At 43.4% G+C, this 23,307-nt stretch overlaps 1 protein-coding gene across 6 annotated transcripts in view; it reads right to left on the reverse strand.

Annotated features, from left to right (window-relative positions):
• Window positions 1–23,307, reverse strand: part of cntln (centlein) — a 392,762-nt gene that overhangs the window by 300,678 nt on the left and 68,777 nt on the right. For all 6 annotated transcript variants that reach the window (XM_033018258.1, XM_033018259.1, XM_033018260.1 and 3 more), the window contains exon 7: window positions 10,278–10,411. In XM_033018258.1, the coding sequence (XP_032874149.1) occupies window positions 10,278–10,411 (134 nt within the window). The remainder of the gene's footprint in view (window positions 1–10,277; window positions 10,412–23,307) is intronic.

Genomic DNA, 23,307 nt, shown 5'->3' on the forward strand with positions numbered 1-23,307 from the left:
ATTTATTGTCAGATTTTAATAAAGGACATTTTTATACATTTTGGTTTCACCATGTGGAAATTACAGCAGTGTTTATACATAGTCTCTCCCCCCCCCCCCCCCCCCCCCATTTCAGGGCACCATAATGTGGTTTAGCAGTATGTTTGGGATCATTGTCTTGCTGTAGAATGAACCGCCGGCCAATGAGTTTTGAGGCATTTGTTTGAACTTGAGCAGATAGGATGTGTATATACACTTCAGAAGTAATTATGCTACTACCATCAGCAGTTGTATCATCAATGAAGATAAGTAAGCCAGTAGGCACCCGGACGTGACACCGACGGACGAGAAGCCGAAGCAAAGAAGTCGAAGCCAAAGAACCGAATGAAAACGAGGCCGAAGCCAATAAACCGAAAGAGTACGAAGACGAAACGCCTACTAACCGAAAGGATGGGACGCCTAAATGCAAACTAACCGAAAGGGCGGGACGCCTAAAAGCCAACAAACCGAAAAGCTGCGTCGCCTAAAAGCAAATTAACCGAATGGCCGCTCTGTCGAAACGTACAAACGTTGCCGGGTGGCAGGACTTGTCAGCGAATAGTCCAGACCCCCGCATCCATCACATCACTGTGAAGGGATGAACATTGCCCACACCTCCCTCCGCTCCACCCGACCCGTAGCCCGCGGAGGGTGGCTGTGGGAGAGTGGGGGCTGTCCCGAGGGATGCGCACCTTCAGCCGCTTTCAACTTGGTGCTTGGGTTCAGATTGCCCAGTCACCTATGGCCTGTGTGGGAAAAGGTGACCACGCTCCCGTCTCCCCCTTCTCTACCCCCTCTTCTCTCTCCCCCCCCCTCTCTTTCTCCCTTCTCCTCTCTTCCCTCTTCTCTCTCCTCCTCTCTCCCCTTTTCTATCTCTTCCTTCTCTCTCTCCCCCCTTCTCTCCCTCCCTTCTCTCTCAGCCTCTCTCTCCCCTTCACTCTCTCCCCCTCCTCTCTCTCCCTCCCATCTCTCTCTTCTCCTCTCCCCGTGCTCTCTCCCCTTCTCTCTTTCTCTCCCCCTTATCTCTCTCCTCTGTCTCCACCGGCGGGAGCGTCCCAGTCACATGCACCGCCATCGAACACCAACCCCCACACCAGGGTGATTTCCCCCCCCCCCCCCCCTCGACTTCAAACCAGTGCGCTCAAATTGAAATCTCACATCTTTGCGAGGGAGGGATGGAATGGATGTAATCATCGGCAAAAGCAAAGGCTGGTGATGCATCGCGGTCAGTGACTGTGGGACGCTTCCGCGGGTGGACACGAAGGAGAGAGAGAAGGGGAAGAGAAAGAGAGAAGGGAGAGGAGGAGGGGGGAGAGAGGAGGGGAAGAGAGAGGAGGAGAGATAGAAGTGGGAGAGAGAGAGAAGCGAGAGAGAGTGAGGGGAGGGAGAGAGAAGGGAGAGAGAAGGGAGAGAGAAGGGAGAGAGAAGGGGAGAGAGAGAGAGGAGAGAGAGAAGGGGAGAGAGAAGGGGAGAGAAAAGGGGAGAGAGGAGGGGAGAGAGGAGGGGATAGAGGAGGGGATAGAGGAGGGGATAGAGGAGGGGAGAGGGAAGGGGGAGAAAGAGAAGGGAGAGAGAGAGAGAGAGGGGGAGAGAGAGAGAGAGGGGGAGAGAGAGAAGAGGGGAGAGAGAGAAGAGGGGAGACAGGAGCGTGGGGGTCCATTTCTGACACACGCCATAGGTGACTGGGCAATCTGAACCCAAGCACCAAGTTGAAAGCAGCTGTAAGTGCGCATCCCTCGGGACAGCCCCCACTCTCCCATGGCCACCCTCTGCGGGCTGCGGGTTGGGTGGAGCGGAGGTGTGGGACAATGTTTATCCCTTCACAGTGATGTGATGGATGCGGGGGGTCTGGACCAATCGCTGACAATTCCTGCCCTCCGGTAACGTCATGTCCGTTATTGGAGTTTTCTGTTGTGCGGCAGTCGGTCCGGTGGCGTGTAGGCGACGCTGCCTTTCGAGTAGGTGGCTTTTCGACAGAGCGGCCATTCGATAAGTTTGCTTTTAGGTGACGCAGCTTTTCGGTTCGTTGGCTTTTAGGCGTCCCGCCCTTTCGGTTAATTTGCATTTAGGCGTCCCATCCTTTCGGTTAGTAGGCGTTTCGTCTTTGTACTCTTTCGGTTTATTGGCGTTTCGGCCTCGTTTCCATTCTCTTTTTTAGTTTCGACTTCTTTGCTTCGGCTTCTCATCCGTCGGCGCCACGTCCGCACACGGAGCCAGTACCTTCAGCAGCCATACATGCCCAGGCCATAACACCCCCACCACCGTGTTTCACAAATAAAGTGGTATGCTTTGGATCTTGTGCAGTCCCTTCTCTCCTCCATACTTTGCTCTTGCCATCACTCTGATATGTTCATCTATCCACAAGAACTTTTACCAGAACTGTGGTTGCTCTTTTAAGTACTTCTTGGCAAGCTGTAACCTGGCCATCCTATTTTTGCGGCGAACCAGTGGTTTGTATCTTGCAGTGTAGCCTCTGTATTTCTGTTCATGAAGTCTTCTGCGAATAGTGGCCATTGACAAATCCACACCTGACTCCTGAAGAGTGTTTCTGATCAATCGGACAGGTATTTGGGGATTTTTCTTTATTATAGAGAGAATTCTTCTGTCATCAGCTGTGGGGGTCTTCCTTGGCCTGACAGTCCCTTTGTGGTCAGTAAGCTCACCAGTGCTCTCTTTCTTCTTTATGATGTTCCAAACAGTTGATTTTGGTAAGCCTAAGGTTTGGCTGATGTCTAACAGTTTTATTCTTGTTTCTCAATCTCATAGTGGCTTCTTTGAATTTCATTGGCACAACTTTGGTCCTCGTTGATGAACAGCAATAAAAGTTTCCAAAGGTGATGCAAAGACTGGAGGAAAGACTAGGTGCTGAGAGCTCTCTTATACCTGCATTAGGGAGGCAATTAACGCACACCTGAGCAATTACAAACGCCTGTGAAGCTATGTGTCCCAAACATTATGGTGCCCTGAAATGGGGGACTATGTATAAACACAACTGTAATGTCTACATGGTGCAACCAAAATGGAAACAAAAATGGCCTTTAATAAAATCTGAGAATGTGCACCTTAACTATGTGATTTTTGTATTACAAATCTCAAATTGTAGAGTGCAGAGGCAAATAAATAAACGATGGGTCTTTGTCCCAAACATTATGGAGGGCACTGTGACTTAAAGTTTTAAAAGCTGACCAGGACACATTAAATATGGCTGTATTGCTGCAGTTTATCACCACAACTGCTGAGTACATTAAATGACTAACTGATAAATGTTCCAAACTAGTTGTCACACATTCCTTTCTTGTGACAACATGGACTGTTAATCACCACAATGAACATGACTGGGCAGATTACAATATGACTGTTGGCCACGCTTCCCGCTCACATCTTATTCAGACATCCTTTCATCTTAATCTCAGATCTTTTCAAAACCGAAAATGATGGGATAGAGTCCAAGATAGCAAATAGCAGACTTCCCTTTTACATGACTTTCTTCTGGTAATCATAAGTTTGAAACCACCAGATCAAACTTTACGAGTATTCACACGTTATTCTTAGACTGCAGCTTATTGACAAATCAAAGACACCCACCAGTATCAAATTATAACCACGGAAATCATTCAACTAATCAGCAGCAACTTCATTTTGTGGCTTTCTACCACAAAGCTCTTATGTCTAATGCAAATAAAATACGATTAAAACAAAATCAGCTGTGCAACAGAATCTATTAAAATGTCCCATAGGCCAAAGAGCTAGAAACTCTCAATGGAAATAGTAGCAGGGGAAGGCACAGTTCAGGTTGCAAAGACCAACGTTTTTTCCAGGTATGGGGCATTAATAGTATAGAAATCACTTAAGGTGATACAGTGGAACATATGCAGAAGCTCTTTATGGTGTGTGAACCAGTCTTGCAGTCCTCAAATGTTCCAACTATAATTTGTTTGGATGACAGCAGGAGCTTCACAAGGGTGTATACTTAATTGCAGACTAACCAAATTTTAACACTTACTCATACAATGATGTTATAACATTAAATATTCACAACTTATTTATAAAAATATTCCTTAACACTAGTTTCCAGATATGACCAATACCATTCTTCAGCTTGCATTATTAGTCAAATTCAGGTAGTAAGGCATGATTGGGCCTATGTAGGAGCAGTAAAAGATTTAAGACTTGAAATTTAACAGGATTTAATAATAACACGTTAATCATCGCAGTAAATCCTGAATAGGTCCTGAGTAGACAACTACACGATAGCATATACTGTGGTCAAAACAGAGTTTCAACATCAGAAAAGAATAACTAACAGCAACAATCTTTATTAAATCATGCTCTTCCAGTAAGCATGAAAGGAACTAGGACTACCGAAGATTAACTGTTGATCGACCAGGATATTATATGACACGTTAAAAAAGGAACCTGAGATTTTTAGTCAGACAGCAAGCACTCCAATTTGTACAGTGTACTTGTTAGTCTTGCCTGGAGCACTGCATACAATACTGGTTGCTGCACTGACAGCAGCACAGTAGGTATTGGGGATAGTACAGCAATAATCAACTAAATCGATGGTTGGATCTGGCAACTAGGTTTACATAGAGAAACTTCACACTTCAGGGTGCTCCTTGTTTTCACAGTACTGTTTTGGATCTGCAGGAATAAAGAATAATAACTCGTGAACTTCAGCCCTGTGTGATTAAGAAGCCGTGGCATAGTGTAGACATTTACAGTTGCAAGACGCAGAAAAGAATATCAAGACAGATTTATGCGTATTGATCTCCCAGATTGCTATTGCCCACTACATTTACAGAGTACATGTTCCTCAGACCTATTGAGACTTGATTGTGGATAAAGATGATGAGAGAATAGAATGTTTTCCAGCTGACAATTTGCTCCAATTAAAGGTACACAAAATTGCTGGGGAAACTCAGCGGGTGCAGCAGCATCTATGGAGCGAAGGAAATAGGCGACGTTTCGGGCCGAAACCCTTCTTCAGACTGATGGGGGGTGGGGGGGGAAAAAAGAAGGAAAAGGGGAGGAGGAGGAGGAGCCCGAGGGCGGGCGGATGGGAGGAGACAGCTAGAGGGTTAAGGAAGGGGAGGAGACAGCAAGGGCTAGCCAAATTGGGAGAATTCAATGTTAATGCCATAAGGACGCAAGGTCCCCAGACGGAATATGAGGTGCTGTTCCTCCAATTTCCGCTGTTGCTCACTCTGGCAATGGAGGAGACCCAGGACAGAGAGGTCGGATTGGGAATGGGAGGGGGAGTTGAAGTGCTGAGCCACCGGGAGGTCAGGTAGGTTATTGCGGACTGAGCGGAGGTGTTCGGCGAAACGATCGCCCAACCTACGCTTGGTCTCACCGATGTAAATCAGCTGACATCTAGAGCAGCGGATGCAGTAGATGAGGTTGGAGGAGATACAGGTGAACCTTTGTCGCACCTGGAACGACTGCTTGGGACCTTGAATGGAGTCGAGGGGGGAGGTGAAGGGACAGGTGTTGCATTTCTTGCGGTTGCAACGGAAAGTGCCCGGGGAGGGTGTGGTGCGGGAGGGAAGGGATGCTCCATAGATGCTGCTGCACCCGCTGAGTTTCCCCAGCAATTTTGTGTACCTTCGATATTCCAGCATCTGCAGTTCCCTTTTGAACACTGCTCCAATTAAAGAATGGGGACATCCAAATGCCAACCTAAACAGGTCATGCAGAATAAGGTTAGATAATAATAATAATAATTAATTTTATTTAATGGGCGCCTTTCAGACATCTCAAGGACACCTTACATAGTAATCGGAATAAAAACATATAATCGGAATATAACAAGTAATAAAGACATCACAGACACAAATTAAAAACAGAATTCAATCCAAAAACAGAAAATCAAAAACACAGTGTGAAGTAGATGTCATGTGATCCCTCATTTCCAAGGAATTACTCCAGAATATTTTGAATAGTTTCCGCTCATCTAATAAATGCTGATTTAGAAAAGCTCCTTCAAGCAACAGCCAAATTTTCTTCTAGACGAGTTTTGATCAACATAGGGTGTCAGCATAAAATTTCCATTATGGATTCCATGAATGGCCATTACATTCACTTTAAATTATAGAAGGAAACGACTAACCATCAAAAACCCATGTCTTCTAAATTATGAGAAATGCAACACAAGTTAAAAAATATAAATTTCATAACTTTGAATTTCCATAACTTTCAATTGCTCATTGAATGTGAATATTCAAAAGTATGAGAACATGGCTTAATGGAATATAAAGATAAAAGATAAAAAATGTATATTTTACAATATTATTGTTTTTGTACTGCAATGCATCACAAAGTTAATTGCAATTTCTGTAAAAGACATGCATCTTTTTTTACAAGTTTTTAAATGAAAACTCAGTTTCCAGCTCCTCCAAAGTGAATGTACATGATAGCAGTATCAAATAAATATACATTACGCCACTGACCGGAAGTGGCGGCGCTGGTGAACGGCTGCGGCTCGCCTGCAGTCCATTTGTCTTTACTTTTTTGTGTTGTTTTTTTTCGTTTTGTCTAGTTAAGTTTTTGGTTTTTAGGTTGTGTTTATGTGGGGGGGGGGGTTGAAACGGGGCTTGCTGCCTCTCCCTTCGGGGGAATGCGACTTTTTAGTCGTATCCCCCTTCTCTGCCTCCGTCTGTGCTGAGGCCCAATGGCGGAGCTGGCGACCTCGAGACTCCGGAGGCAGCCAGTCAGGACTCACCCTGGGCTCGCTCCCGTGAGGACGGCCCAGCTCGGGGCTGGAACGGCGCTCCCGTGAGGGGCTGTGACGCTCCCGTGAGGGCGGCCTGGCGAGGGGCTGAGACTCTCCCGTGAGGGGCTGTGGCGCTCCCGTCGGAGCGGCCCAGCCCAAGGTGGAATGGCGCTCCCGTCGGAGCGGCCCAGCCCGAGGGTGGAATGGCGCTCCCGTCGGAGCGGCCCAGCTCGAGGGAGGAACGGCACTCACGTGAGGGCGATCCGGCTAGGGGCTGGAACGGTGCTCCGGTGGCTGGGACGGCGTTCTGGCGGCGGTGACCTGAGTCCTGGGTTCAGCCGCGGGCCAGCGGCTGCGTCCGCTGGACTGGAGGGCGGCAGCTTCGACCACCCCGGGCCGCGGTGTTTGAGCCGGCCCGTTTGCGGGGTTCGGTGAGCCGCGGGACTGTTTGTGCCATCACCCGGTGGGGAATCGCCTCAGCGCAGAGGGAGAAGAGGAGGGAAGAGACTGCAGCCCTAAGTTTTTGCCTCCACCACAGTGAGGAGGTGCTTGGAGGATACACTGTGGTGGATGTTAATTTGTGTTTAGTGTTGTTTATTATTGTATGATTGTATGTATGACTGCAGGCACGAAATTTCGTTATTTCAATAAAGGTATTCAATTCAATTCAATTCAATTCTAAATGCTGGTATTTAAATATTGATATCCGTAATTGATGAAAAGGGAAGAAAACATAAAGTTGCTTCATAAGAAACACTGAAACATGAAAATATTTAAAATATATTAAAGCAAGTGTTAGCCAGATGGGCCCGCATTGCTAACATCAACACTGAGTGCAAATACTTCAAAATGTTTAATGTCTGATGACTAAAGATCATTGCAGTTTATTGCTTCGGGAAAAACCATAGTCTTAAAACATAAAGTATTGCTAACTAAAGATTTTACTGACATAATAATCAAATTAAGCTGGCATATTATGCAAACAAAATTTTAAACCAAGTCCGATTAACAATAATTATCTCTTCATTTAAAATATTTCACATACATAATTATATCCTGCATAGCACGAGGCACAGAAAAGTCTACCGCTTACAGTTAACTTAATATATATCATTCATCAGCTTGGAGCTGATTTACTTTCTGTAGATGGCAGTACAATTAAAGTTTTACATTATGCTGCAGTCACATGCATCCTTTTTACATCCACACTGAACGATCCTTTAAATTTTCAAACATGTGTACATTCACACATTCATACTTTAAATATTCTTAATAAAATATATCTGTTATAAAACTGTCCAATATTTGGTTTGATTAACCTATACAAAGTCATCTAAGATGAAATGGAAGATGAACTTTCATACCTTACATGACCGAAGGAAGTCAGAATGATTCACAGATAATGTGGGGTTTTTTTCCCCCAAGTGCAGTGACTGTCGTACTTTAAGAGATTTGGCAGCCAATTTGAACACAGCATTCTCTCTCAAACAGCAATATGATAATAACCCATTTTAGCAATATTGATTAAGATTTAAAGAAGGCCAAGACAAAACTAAGACCAAATTTTATACCAAACATTTTCTCGGAAATGGGTGCAGATGACATTAGGTGAATATGTGATTAATGAGGGCATTCCTAGCAGGGGGAAATGGGTAAATTAAATCCCTGCCTTTTGCTTTTGTTTACATGGAGAAGCTTGATAAACGAGACAACTGTGCTTTAACCAGGCCACTGAAATTAACAGTCTTCAACTATGACACAGTTTTTACTTGAAGAAAGCATACTTCCAGAATTCTATCCCACTAACATAGGATTCCCTGGATCAAGTCCAGTAAAACATTGTCATGGTCAAGTGAAACCAGATGTCGTATAGGTAGTCTGCCAACTTACTGGCTGACTATCTTTCCACAAAGAACTTACTATTTTATGTGGCAAAAACTTAATGTGTAACATTATCATTAACATTTATTTATTGCGCATAATTTCAAATATGATTTTTAATATTAAAAATAATTTTTAAATGCAATATATCCCTGGAGAGAATATCTCTCACTTGGTCCAATTTATTTCAACTGTGTCGTGCACATTAAGATACAGAACCATGTAGGCGACATTGAAATGGATGGAAATTTTTCTGCATTATTGAGCCTTTTTTCCAGCAGTCTATGTTCACTCAGGATAGTTTTGAGAAATTTTCCATGACCAGTCCATCTCGGTACTATTTAATATCCAAAGCAGAAAACAGCCCCAATACAAAATTACTCCAGTTCTATATTACTCATCCCTTGTTTACGATGAATAACAGAAATACCTAGTGACTTGATTCACAGTGTGTAATATTATGTAAAAACACCGATTATAAGCATAAACTGGTTTAATACAATTTAAGGCATAAGTTCGGTAACTCAGAGCAAAGCCATTATCCTGTACAACTATGTTAATAAGACTAAAAGCTGTCAGTCCAATTACAACATACAGTTAGAAATGTGATGAAGCTTGGAGGTTTGAACTTGATGCTTAACTGAAAGTACCATTGGACCTACTCTGCAAGCTAACACACCTCAATAATTTGACACAGATCATTCAAGCTAGTAGTAGACATCCCTATATCCCTAAATAAACAATATTAATCATGTTGTGGGGATGTGCCATGATGTTGGGGAGATTGGTATTCAAGTGCTTATAGTATCAACCAGTGAACTCCGTTTGTATTTCAATGTCTGGAATAGTTCCAACATTAAAGGATGGCAATAGTAGGTTCCATATAAAACTCTGCACCATGTCTAATGAGAATTATGTTGTCTGTAGGTTCCAACTACAAAAAATACATATCCTCATTTGTCGATCCACTATTCTAGTTGCATTCTATGACACAGTCATTACCTTCTTAAAAAAAATATGCAATAAAAATACTTTGGTTATAGTGTGTTAGTAGGATAAAATGACTGCTATAGAAGAGTACAGATAAATGTGATCAAATATCTCACTGCATTTAAATGCAGGTTTAACATTTGCATAATGCTAGTTCTCAGGAAGTGCTCGGCTTTTCATACGAATTAATGCACCTACCCAATCTGCCTATACAGTAATGAATGAAAGAGCCAAGTTATTACAGATTTTTCTTTTGAGTTTTCCATTTCTCAGCAGCTTTTCAAATATGCACCACTAATCCTATGGCTTTAATGCAGGAAAGATTTACATGCTGTCACATAAAACTAAAGTCTGGGCATGTTGAACCTTTAACCTAGGCTTTTGTGTGTTCCTGCTGCTCTGTCAAATTCAACAGTAATTAAAATGTAACTTAATCTTAAAATTTTGAGTGTTTTTTTAAATCCTAGATATTTAGTTGCTGAAATATTTGAGCAGTTACCAATAATTCCTATAGTTGGAGAGCCTATACTCTCAATCCACAATTAAACCTATTTTTTCAACATTGGATGGCTTACTACCAATGTACAACCGAAATCTCAACCCAGAATTAAACGATTGGAGTAAAATACATTCAACTGATAATTCTTATTATATTTACCAAAATGCCACTTGCCTAAATTTAGTGACTTCAGAGTCCTTTTGTGCTAGTTCGGTCTGTTGATTCCCAAGGCGAGATGACAGGTCATTACATTTGTTGTGCATCTTTTCCACTTGATTCCTGGCTTCTTTCAAGTCATCCTCCAGAATCTATTATTTCCAAGCAGAGTTGGTGTAAGAAAACAGCATCCTTTAGGACAAACTTAAGAGTTACTCAATTTGGGAAAAGGCCTCACTGCTCAGAAATAAATTAATCATGGGTTAACGACAATGTATTGCCAATATTCCCCGCATGGAAGCCAACTAGCTCCAGATATCTAAATTTTTTGTTTTGGAAGAGGTTATTTCTAAAACCAAAAGATGTTTTGGCTTTAGGTAATATGTGATGCATACAGATAAATACAATAACTACCCTCTTTATCATTATTTGATACTGGTTACATTTAATCAAATGTGTTGTAACACACTGCTGTTCCAACCTGCAAAACTGCCACAGTGGCAAACACAGGCTCAATCTTCAAGTCCCAACTGCCCTCTCATGAGAAGGTGTTGAGTGGAGATCAGACATCAGCTCACAGTGCAGGGGGAAATAAATCAGGTCTTTCAAACATTCCTCTCCTGCACCTCCTGGCAGCTCGCTCAAAGCAACACTGCCAGAGTTTCTAGCCCTGACTTATTTTCCAGTCAACTATCTTTACATGCTAATGTTTTTGTTTAAGAGCCCAACCAAAGGTTGATGAGGCTGACAACACCATATTTTTATTTGTATCATGTTTGTTAAAATCTATTAGTTTGCCATCCTGAAGACTGCAGATGTAACATTAAAATTAATTGCTTATTCAATATCAGTAAAACAATCCTATTACATGCTCTATGCACGTTTTTTCTGCCCTGATCTGCTGACGATTATAGAATTCTGCTGTACACTAATCACGGATCACTTTCAACGGGCCTGTGATCATTTGTAAAATAAATATTCTGCTCAAATTGAACTGCCTGCACAAAAAGTGATAAGTTGCAAAAGGCCTTTGTTGGAGCTTCATGCAAAAGGCTATTAATTAAACTCAAAACTGTGGGGATTCGGGATGAAACCGAGGAATGGATGAAAAACTGGTGTAAGGATAGGAACAGCACATACACATAAGAGGAGTTATGTCAGAGTGGGATGGGGTGCCTCAGGGCTTGGTGCTGGGATCACAACAGTTTCTAGTTTACATCAATGATCATAGTACAGCAACTCAAATTGCAGATCATACCAACTAGCAGGGAAGCCTCAACAGCTCCGAAATAACAAAATAAATTGGATTATAGTTATAAATGAACAGAACAATGTGAGATGAAATTTAATGCGTACAAGAATACTTCGCTGGGAAGGAGAATTAAAATGAAATGCAAATTTCATGAATGGTTCTGAAATAACTAAAGATAAAGTTATAGAGACCTTTGTATACACAACACTAAACGTCTTACTAATGCAGAGCTTAATTAAAGTATGCATTATTTATTGGCATTGAATTTTCCTAACTCAAGACAACTCAAAGCAGCATCCAGATCCACATGGTGATCAACAACTTTACTATTCGATGTTGCTCTTTATACATTAGGCAAATGCAAAACTCAAACTGTGGGCCTTCAGTGGAAGTGAGGAAAATAAAATGTGAATTACTTCCTAAAAAATACACATATATAACATGTTTTTCAGAAAAACTGTTTGAACAGCAGAGCACTATGTTTTCCCATTCTATATTTTCTATCACTACAAATCATGGCAACTTGTATTCATACAAAACATTCCAAAACGAAATTTATGAAATTTATACATCTATGAAAATGTTTCTGAATTTATTCTTTACTTCCCATTTTTTTTAACGCTCTTCACTCTTACCCTTCTCTTAAGTTTACAGGGCTGATCAACTGTAGAGTAACACACAATTCCACTACTGGCTCATGGATTATGCAGAACAAACATACGAGCTTTGCTCAAATGCACCAAGAGCAGAAAGTAGGCTTGATTCCTCTCATCAATAGAAAACAACCTTCTGTTCCACAATTTGTTATAGATTGAAAATTCTCATTGCAATCTGTTTTTTTTCTCTTTTCATTTACAAAGTTTGTAGCTATGGCATTGGGTCAAGGAAAGAGCGTTCACGATGTGGCCCAGTTTACACCAATCTTTCCACCACCACGCACAAGAAGCACAAGACAGACACCATTGTATGCAGATGCCGAGAAGTGTGTTCAGCTCTGGCTGAACAACTTCTAATCTTGTGTGCGGACTCGATAAGAAGAAGAAGGTATGGCATGTATTCTTAGAGCAGCTTGAAGGATTTGAGATGGATTCTTAGAGCAGCTTGCAATGGAGCCGACCAGAGAAAAGGCAATTCTGGATTTAGTGTTGTCCAATGAACCAGATTTGATAAGAGAACTAGAGGTAAAGGAACCACAGAGGTCGTGATCATAATATGATTAGTTTTAATCTGCAATTTGAGAAGGAGAAGGTTAAATAGGAAGTGTCAGTGATGCAGTTGAACAAAGGGGACTATGAAGATATGAGGGAGGAGCTGGCCAAGGTAGACTGGAAAGGGATCCAAGCAGAAATGACGGTGGACCAGGTCGGAGAGGCAGCTTTTCTCCGGGCTGCAGCTTCGACCCGTCCTCGCGGCCTACCAGCGGGCCTGGACAAAGGGGCGCTGTCCTGTGCATGGCTCCCCAGCCAGCAGCTGTCTGTCTCTTCATCTTTTTATTTTTATCCCTACCTGGTCGGAGAGGCAGCTTTTCTCCGAGCTGCAGCTTCGACCTGTCCTCGCGGCCTACCAGCGGGCCTGGACAAAGGGGCGCTGTCCTGTGCATGGCTGCCCAGCCAGCAGCTGTCTGTCTCTTCATCTTTTTATTTTTATTTTAAGTTAGTTAAAGTGTTTTGTTTGGAGGTCTAGACTTTTTTATGTGGGGGGTGGGGGGGGGGGGGGGGGGGGGAAGGGGAAGGGGGAAACTACTTTTCAGGGTCCCTACCTGGTCGGAGAGGCAGCTTTTCTCCGGGCTGCAGCTTCGACCTGTCCTCGCGGCCTAGAGCGGCGTTTCCTGTCGGGGACCGCCCAGAACCTCGGCTTCGGCGGCAGCACAGCGCTGGAGCGCTATCGCGGAGCAGGTGATGCCTTGCCTGGGTCGCCGCGCTGGAGCTCCGGTGAGCTGAAGACCGCTGGGGAAAACATCGCGGAGCTGCGGGACTGTGGAGCGACCAGCTGCGGGCGGCAGCGCTGACTTTACACCGGGAGCCTGGGATCTCTAGATGAGATCGCCAGTTGTGGAGCTCCAACCGGCGCGGCCTTGTTGGCTTCGGAAGCCGCGGCCTCCAGTACGGAAGTGGCCGTTCCAGGGTTCCCAAGCCGATGAGAGGACTCTCCCGACGCCGGAGCAACATCACCCGGCGAGAACGGCCTGGAACATCGAGCCTCCGTAGAGGCAACTGTGGAGACCTCAATAGGCCCGACTATGGGTGAACTGGGGTTGGGGACTGGACTTTGTGCCTTCCCTCATACTGGGAACCATTGTGGGGGGATGTTCTTTATGTTTAAAACTCTTATTAATGTTATGTCTGTATTCCTTCTTTATGTGCTGCAAAATGGCAAGAAGCATTTCACTTCACTACACCTAGGTGTATGTGAATGTGACCAATAAAATACCTTTGATACCTTTGATACTTTGGAACAGCAATGGCAGGAATTTCTGGGCATAATCCGGAAGACGCAGGATCATTTCATTCCAAAAAAGAAGAAAGATTCTAAGGGGAGTAGGAGGCAACTGTGGTTGACAAGAGAAGTTAGGGATAGAATAAAACTAAAAGAAAAGATGTATAATACAGCAAAGAGTAGCCGGAAGCCAGAGGACATACGGAAAGGAGGAAGGAAACAAAACGGGCAATATGGGCTGAAAAGATGAAGTACGAGGGGAAGCTGGCCAGGAATATAAAGAAGGACAGTATAAGCTTCTTTAGATATGTTAAGGGAAAAAGAATAACAAAGTCAAATGTGGGTTGCTTGAAGGCAGACAGGGGTGAAATTATTATGGGCAACAAGGAAATGGCAGAAGAGTTGAACAGGTACTTCGGATCTGTCTTCACTAAGGAAGACACAAACAATCTCCCAGATGTACTGGAGGACAGAGGATCTAAGGGGGTAGAGGAACTGAAATAAATTTTCATTAGGCGAGAAATAGTATTGGGTAGGCTAATGGGACTGAAGGATGATAAATCCCCTGGGCCTGATGGTCTGCATCCCAGGGTCCTCAGGGAGGTGGCTCTAGAAATAGTGGACGCATTGATGATCATTTTCCAATGTTCAATAGATTCAGGATCAGTTCCTCTGGACTGGGGGATAGCTAATGTTATCCCACTTTTCAAGAAAGGAGCGAGAGAGAAAACAGGGAATTACAGACCAGTTAGCCTGACTTCGGTGGTGGGAGTCAATTATTAAAGAGGTAATAATGGGGCATTTGGATAGCAGTAAAAGGATTAGTCCAAGTCAGCATGGATTTATGAAAGGAAAATAGTAAGATTAAACGAGAACTTACCAGTTTGAAGTTTGATCTTTATTTTATGAGGAGTTACGATGAGGGACTACGTGAAGAACCTCATACAGCCGCACGTGCGTCAATCTTCAAAGCAGCGGTGTGAAATCACAGATAATAGTGAGTGAAGTATAATAGTAAGATGAAAGAAGACTAGAACTACCAGATGACCTTAATAAGGGCTGGGAGCGGAGGGCACGTAGTCCCTCATCGTAACACCTCATAAAATAAAGATCAAACTTCAAACTGGTAAGTTCTCGATTAATCTTACTATTTTACTTCAGAGTCACGTGAGTGACTATGTGAAGATTTCAAAGCTCTGTGATTTCATGCCGTGAGAAACAAGTCTACACAACCACAACTACCCCATTGACAAATGAGGGAAAACATTCATAATGCATACAGTCATGACATAAGATTTAAACACGCTGATGCTGTTAAATAAGTAATAACAATAGTCACATCTCTCATCCGGATGGAACCTATAACAGAACATAAAATAAAGTTGAGAAATACCCCTGGTCTGGCAACGGGTTATTATAACATGTTTGAAAATTTGTTTGTTTGACCACGCTACAGCCGTTAGGATGTGGTCCAGCGGAACGTAATTAACCCTTGCTGCCGCTGTTATAGCAGCCCTGGTGGAGTGAGATGCGGATCAGTATCTACTCCTGCATAACTCAACTCCGTTTTAACACCTGGCAAGATCTGAGCAGATACGTTCTTATAACGTTTTTTGTAACTAACAATCATAGTTAGCTCAGGGTCTCAAAGGCTCTTGGTGACCTTGACGTATTGTTGTATATGTGTGTCCCCACAAAATGAAAGGTCTCTGGGTATGTCTTGAACTATTTTGAGACCTGACACCCCTACTGCTCTGCTTAAATAAATTATAGCATAAAATACTATGCCTATATTTGCAGATGTAATCATCCTCTCCTGTCACAATAATGTAGCGAGTGACCTGTTACGCTAACCAGCGCCAGGAGGATAACTACCTAATGAGGTCCGGTCATTCGCTGGAACCCACTGGTGAAATAGTGTTAACACAATGTCAACCTCCCATACTGCATTGTACTTGTCCTGGGAAAACTTGTGTAAAAGATATCCTTTACTAACTCGATATCCGAGGTGAACCCAACAAAGTGGACCTCGTTAGCTGCAGTAAGTCTGATGGAAAGCACCTTGGCACAGTTAATGACCCTATAACTCAATATTGTCAAAGGCCATTTAAATGAACTGCAATAGCTCAGAATCTGTACCATTTTAAATGTAACATGAGCATTAAACAAACGCTTCCCATCTCCTGAAGCAGCAAAGTACTGCTTTTTGGTACCATTCCAGCACTGTGAATACATACAAAAATAGGTGTGACAACCCAAGCCGTAAGCAGTTTATTGAGAATCTGCAGAACATAAATTGATTTTATCATGCAACGGCTGATTTCCCGAGCCACAGGCTGAACCAGCAAGTTACGTTTAAAATAACCATATAAGGTTGCATTATTATTATTCCCGACAAATCGGGAATCAAACTGCATAGGCCAATTCCACAGCTGGAACCTAAAGCAGGCTATATTCGGTGTTGCATTGAATCAGAATTTCATTAATACTGTGTGGTCCAACACCCATTCTGCGTTGTCATTGATCTGTACTTAATGATACTCCAGTGGCAAATGCGATTATGTACCTATTACAGGATCTTTTACTTGATTGCACCCTCGTGCTTATCATATGCCACATCATAGTGTATCAACATGAAGTTGAGCATGCAGCTATACATATTCACTCAATCACTCTTTAACCCACAAAATGCACGTAGGGTCTATAGATAGTTGATACCAATAACTGAAGAGTTAATAACTCATGCAAATCTCCTGCACCTCCAACTAGAGATGACATTCGCATTTTCCCACCTTAGGCCATAGCATCATTTTGCAATATAATGACATATTTATTGATCAACTACTGGAGCAATGCTGAATACTGTTTGTCCATCATAGTGACTTTAGTAGCTTCAGCTGGTAATAGCAAAGGTGTGTTATCAACGACCTTCATGGCCCTTTATAGTTTGCCATTAAGCATGCTGTCAGTTCTCCCACTTGCACAGCTGCATCACATCTATTACATTGCCAGTAGTCTAATGAATAGAAACTGCGTTATAACAACAAGGCTGTTCTAGGTTTCTATTGACTCCAATCTGTTGCCCAGGACGGAGTCACAGGCCAACTATCCATTTGATAACAACTTAATTTAACTGGATAGGGGAGAGCAATTCCTCAAGTAGCTTGAGACTGAAACTGTGGATTTTAGCCAAATACAGCGTCAAAATATAATCCAGACAATACATCACAAGTGTTTTTGAACTCTGAGTAGTCCTTTGAATGATTTATTGTCTTCATACTATTAAATTGCCTCATCATAGCAATGCCTTCAAATATCTCTGATGATCATTGTACATGGAAAACCCTATGAAATCAGTTTGTTCACCCTTCTTTCATAATGAACAGGCCACGCCTGCCATCATTTCGTGTCTGCCCTGAACGGCAACTCTGGTCCGGTTCCGATAATTCTCACATGTCCCAAGACAACCATTGCCATAATTCTGACCTTGCCTTGAAAGACAATTCCCCATATCTCCGAGCCTGTCTCGAAGGCAAACCTGGCTAAAATACTGGACCTGGCTCAACACTCTTCTGGCCAAATTCCAACCTTCTTGGAATACTAGTAATATCCAGTTTATATGGTTAAAATGCCTCTGAGTAGATGACAATGTCTCAATCATTTGTGTATTGCACAACCAATTGTAAATCTTACCAACTTGGTCGTGCTCACTTAGTTGTAGAGTAACTCTGGTCAGCTTTCATGCTGCTACCAGCTTCAGTGAACCGCTTCCTGCCGATGAAGCCATGACGTGCGTTGTCCCCTAAACTATGAATCCTTGCTCGTCGTTGGCCTAATTGGTCCAACAGCTTATGCTTCGTCCTTCAGGTTTTGCCTGTGGAATAGGTCTTACCTGAATAGAAGATTCGGCGGGTGGCTCTAACGTCCCCTGCATTGTGTTGGGATGGCAACCTTGCTGCCAGGAATCGTACCTCTGACATGTGCCCTTCATCCCTTGAGGTATGCTCCACGCAATACCCTCAGCCTCGGCATCAGATTTACACTGACCCGGCATGTTCTCCTCTACCATAAGGGGGACATTAAGTAGCCCTTCGACAAGGCGCTGCTGGCGCAGCCTCTCCAACAGGCCCACCAGGGTCAGAAAATGCCCCGGTAAGCTCACCTCCTCCATGAGGGAGACATCAAGCAGCCCTACTACAAGGCGCTGCTGGCACGGCCTCTCCAACAGGCCCACCCTTCAGGGTCAGAAATGCCCCAGTAAACTCACCTCTTCCATGAGCAAGACATTATGCAGCCCTTCTACAGGTGCTGCTGCCATACATTTAAGCAGCCCTATTACAAGGCGCTGCTGGCGCGGCCTAGAGCAATAGGCCGGCACAGCCATAGATTCGGCATCCCCTTTAAGCAGCCCTGCTGCTGGCGCGGACTCTTCCATAGTCCCGCACTGACACAACTCCTACTGTTAGGGTGTATCTAGCTTGAGCCTCCTCTCAATGGGCGCCATCCTGGTCAACCTCCACATTTTTCACTTTACCGGAAGGGAACCCTCCCGGCACCAGGAATGACCACTTTGGTCGGTTTACCCCATATCTTGGGGACCACTGCGGTCTGGACACCGCATTGCTGGTGGATTTCCCCTCCCCCGGGAATCCCAGCACCCATATATATTACCGGAGGGAAAAACCCCTACTAGCACCAGGGCTGACCGTTCCGGTCCGTTTAACCCCTTTCCTGGGGACCCCTGCGGTCTGAAAGCCGCATAACTACTGGATTCCCCTACCCGGGAACCCCAGTATCTAAGTGGATATTGGGGAAAAACCTCCCGACACCCGGCATCTATATTATATCGGGGGGGAAGCCCTCCCGGCACCCGGCCTACTGGAGGTCCCCTCCTCAGGAACCCCAGCGTCTATGTGCCTATCGGAGGGAAACCCTCCCGGCACCCGGAGCACCTGGAAGCCACTGACCACCCCGTTTGCGACCGACTTCGCGACACCCGACATTCCCCAGCTATCCGCCCCCGCGGCAAGAACCGGGGTTTCCCCACAGCCCATAGCTGGTTCCCTCTTCGGTAGTCGCGAATCCTCCGGCAAGAAGCCTCTGGAACAAGAGGTTCCTGCAAGGAATAAAACAGGTAAGAAAAACAAGCTTACCTGAAGTTTAAACTTACCGGGCTGGAGGAGCTCCTGCTACTCCAACCGGTCGCCTGCACCAATGCGTCTGACGTAATGACGCACGTGCGGCTGTACGGGGTTCTTCACGTAATCACTCACGTGACTCCGAAGTAGAATCATGCTTGACTAATCTTCTGGAATTTTTTGAGGATGTGACAAGTAAAATGGATGAAAGGGAGCCAGTGGATGTAGTGTATCTAGACTTTCAGAAAGCCTTTGATAAGGCCCCGCATGGGAGACTGGTGACTAAAATTAGAGCACATGGTATTGTGGGTAGGGTGTTGACGTGGATAGAAATTTGGTTGGCAGACAGAAAGCAAAGAATAGGAGTGAACGGGTCCTTTTCAGAATGCAGGCAGTGGCGAGTGGAGTGCCGCAAGGCTCGGTTGGGGCCGCAACTGTTTACCATATATATTAATGATTTGGAAGAGGAAATTAGGAGCAACACTAGCAAGTTTGCGGATGACACAAAGCTGGGTGGCAGTGTGAACTGTGAAGAGGATGTTAGGAGGTTGCAGTGACCTGGACAGGTTGAGTGAGTGGGCAGATGCGTGGCAGATGCAGTATAATATAAATAAACGTGAGGTTATCCACTTTGGCGGCAAAAACAAGGGGGAGATTATCTCAATGGGATTAGGTTAGGTAAGGGGGAGGTACAGCGAGACCTGGGTGTCCTTGTACACCAGTCACTGAAAGTTGACGTGCAGGTACAGCAGGCAGTGAAGAAAGCTAATGGAATGTTGGTCTTCATAACAAGAGGATTTCAGTATAGGAGTAAAGAGGTTCTTCTGCAGTTGTATAGTGCTCTGGTAAGACCACATCTGAAGTATTGTGTACAGTTTTGGTCTCCTAATTTGAGGAAGGACATCTTTGTGATAGAGGCAGTTTACGAGATTGATCACTGGGATGGCGGGGCTGTCATATGAGGAAAGATTGAAAAGACTAGGCTTGTATTAACTGGAGTTTAGAAGGATGAGGATGACAAGCTAGATGCAGGAAAAATGTTCCCAATGTTGGGCGAGTCCAGAACCAGGGGCTACAGTCTTAGAATAAAGGGGAGGCCATTGAAGACTGAGGTGAGAAAAAAACTTTTCACCCAGAGATTTGTGAATTTGTGGAATTCCCTGCCACAGAGGGCAGTGGAGGCCAAATCACTGGATGGATTTAAGAGAGAGTTTGATGGAGCTCTTGGGGCTAGTGGAATCAAGGGATATGGGGAGAAGGCAGGCACGGGTTATTGATTGGGGACGATCAGCCATGATCACAATGAATGGCAGTGCTTGCTCGAAACGCCGAATGCACTCTTCCTGCACCTATTTTCTATGTTTCTATGTACACATTGCATGTTTTATACATCAAGAGTGGACCCGACTGCTGACTGAAATGATGCCTTCAATTAGTGGTTAATACAATCTAGCCTTCAAAGCTTCAGCTGTTAAGGAAGTCCTTGTGATTCAAGCCTTAAACGATACTCAGAAAATTTCAGAAAAACATCACCATTCTACAGTATTCGTTTTCAAGATGAATTGGACGAGATGTGTCAGGTTAAGTGTTTGGCTATCCATACAAATTAAATAGTGAACACCTGAATAAAAGCAATGTGCTTGTTTGCAATGGTTTTTAAACCTCTATTTGGCTGGAAATTACAGTGCCCCCCATAATGTTTGCGACAAAGACTCATAATTTATTTATTTGCCACTGTACTCCACAATTTGAGATTTGTAATACAAAAAAATCACATGTGGTTAAAGTGCACATTGTCAGATTTTAATAAAGGCCATGTTTATACATTTTGGTTTCACCATGTAGAAATTACACCAGAGATTACACATAGTCCCCCCAATTCAGGGCACCATAATGTTTGGGACACAGCAATGTCATGAAGATGAAAGTAGTCATGTTAAGTATTTTGTTTCATATCCTTTGCATGCAATGACTGCTTGAAGTCAGCGATTCATGGACATCACCAGTTGCTGGGTGTCTTCTTTGGTGATGCTCTGCCAGGCCGGTATTGCAGCCATCTTCAGCTTATGTTTGTTTTGGGGGCTAGTCCCCTTCCGTTTTCTCTTCAGCATATAAAAGGCATGCTCAATTCGGTTCAGATCGGGTGATTGACTTGGCCACTCAAGAATTGACCATTTTTTTAGCTTTGAAAAACTCCTTTGTTGCTTTCGCAGTATGTTTGGGATCATTGTCTTGCTGTAGAATGAACCGCCGGCCAATGTGTTTTGAGGCATTTGTTTGAACTTGAGCAGATAGGATGTGTCTATATACTTCAGAATTCATTATGCTACTACCATCAGAAGTTGTATCATCAATGAAGATAAGTGAGCCAGTACCTGCAGCAGCCATACATGTCAGGCCATAACACCCCCAACAACTCTTTCACAGATGAAGTGGTATGCTTTGGATCTTGGGCAGTTCCTTCTCTCCTCTATACTTTGCACTTTCCATCACTCTGATAGAAGTTAATCTTCGTCTCATTTGTCCACAAGACCTTTTTCCAGAACTGTGGTGTCTCTTTTAAGTACTTCTTGGCAAACTGTAACATGGCCATCCTATTTTTGTGGCTAACCAGTGGTTTGCATCTTGCACTGTAGCCTTCTGTTCATGAAGTCTTCTGCGGACAGTGGTCATTGACAAATCCACACCTGACTCCTGTAAAGTGTTTCTGATCTGTCAGACAGGTGTTTGGGGATTTTTCTTTATTTTTGAGAGAATTCTTCTGTCATTAGCTGTGGAGGTCTTTCTTGGCCTGCTAGTTCCTTTGCGATTAGTAAGCTCACCAGTGCTCTCTTTCTTCTTAATGATGTTCCAAACAGTTGATTTTTGTAAGCCTAAGGTTTGGCTGATGTCGCTAACAGTTTTATTCTTCTTTCTCAGACTCATAATAGCTTCTTAGACGTTCATTGGCAAAACATTGGTCCTCATGTTAATAAACAGCAATAAAAGTTTCCAAAGGTGATGGAAAGACTGGAGGAAAGGCCAGGTGCTGAGAGCTCCCTTATACCTGCATTAAGTAGGCATTTAAACACACCTGAACAATTACAAACACCTGTGAAACCATGTGTCCCAAACATTATGGTGCCCTGAAATCGGGAGACCATTTCAGACAGCTGTAATTTTTACATGGTGAAACCAAAATATGTAAAAAAATTTACATAGTGAAACCATAATGTGTAAAAATACCCTTTAATAAAATCTGAGAACGTGCGCTTTAACCACATGTGATTTTTTTCTATTACAAATCTCAAATTGTGGAGTACAGAGGCAAATAAATAAATGATGGGTCTTTGTCCCAAACATTATGGAGGGCACTGTGATTAATGAAGACTGCTGGACTGGAGGAAAGACTAGGTGCTGAGAACTCTCTTATAAAAATGGCCTTTATTAAAATCTGACAATGTGCACTTTAACCACATGTGATTTTTTAAGGACTCATCACCTTAAGTCCAGCAAATGTATTTATCAATACAACCTAAAACAAGCTACTTGGCACAGACGGATGCCATTTGGCCATATTGATTGCACTTATCACATAAAAAATTGTTTAATTTGATGGCAGAAACACATTAATTATTTTAAATTATTATATTTATGTCTTATTTTGTCAACAATTGAGAACTGCAGTTCAGTAGTTATTATATTCCTGTGAATCTTTTCCTCTCCTTTTAGTGTAATATTCCAGTATTCGTGTTGGTGTTTAATTTTCTCTATGTCTCTCTTTCTATATATTACACTACTCTCAATATGTGTCACATTTTCTTGCTCTGAAGATGTCTTCTAACAAAACTAGGGAGCTATGGCATCCATCGACGGTTGACAATTTATATTTGTTCATGATTTAGATTTCATGCATCCTCTATCACCAACATTGGAACAGTCATTAATGTTGAAAATAAACCAGAGATGGTAATCTCATCAGCGAGAGAGATTATACAACAGAAGTTTCTTAATATCTAATTCTCCCGAACCATAATGCATGTGAAGAATGGAGCGAGAATGTGTGCCACACCCATGGCCAATAGGGTTCCAAGGCCAGAGCAAAATACAGAGGTTCATTAATTCGGTCTGTTCACTGCCTTATTTTCAATCATCTATTTTGTAAATCTAATAAATTCCCAAACTGTTTTCTATCCACGTCCATAGTCATTTTAGTTTTCATTCAGCCTAAACCAGCATATCG

This window comes from Amblyraja radiata, chromosome 3 (assembly GCF_010909765.2).
Source record: "Amblyraja radiata isolate CabotCenter1 chromosome 3, sAmbRad1.1.pri, whole genome shotgun sequence".
Taxonomy (NCBI): Eukaryota; Metazoa; Chordata; class Chondrichthyes; order Rajiformes; family Rajidae; genus Amblyraja; species Amblyraja radiata.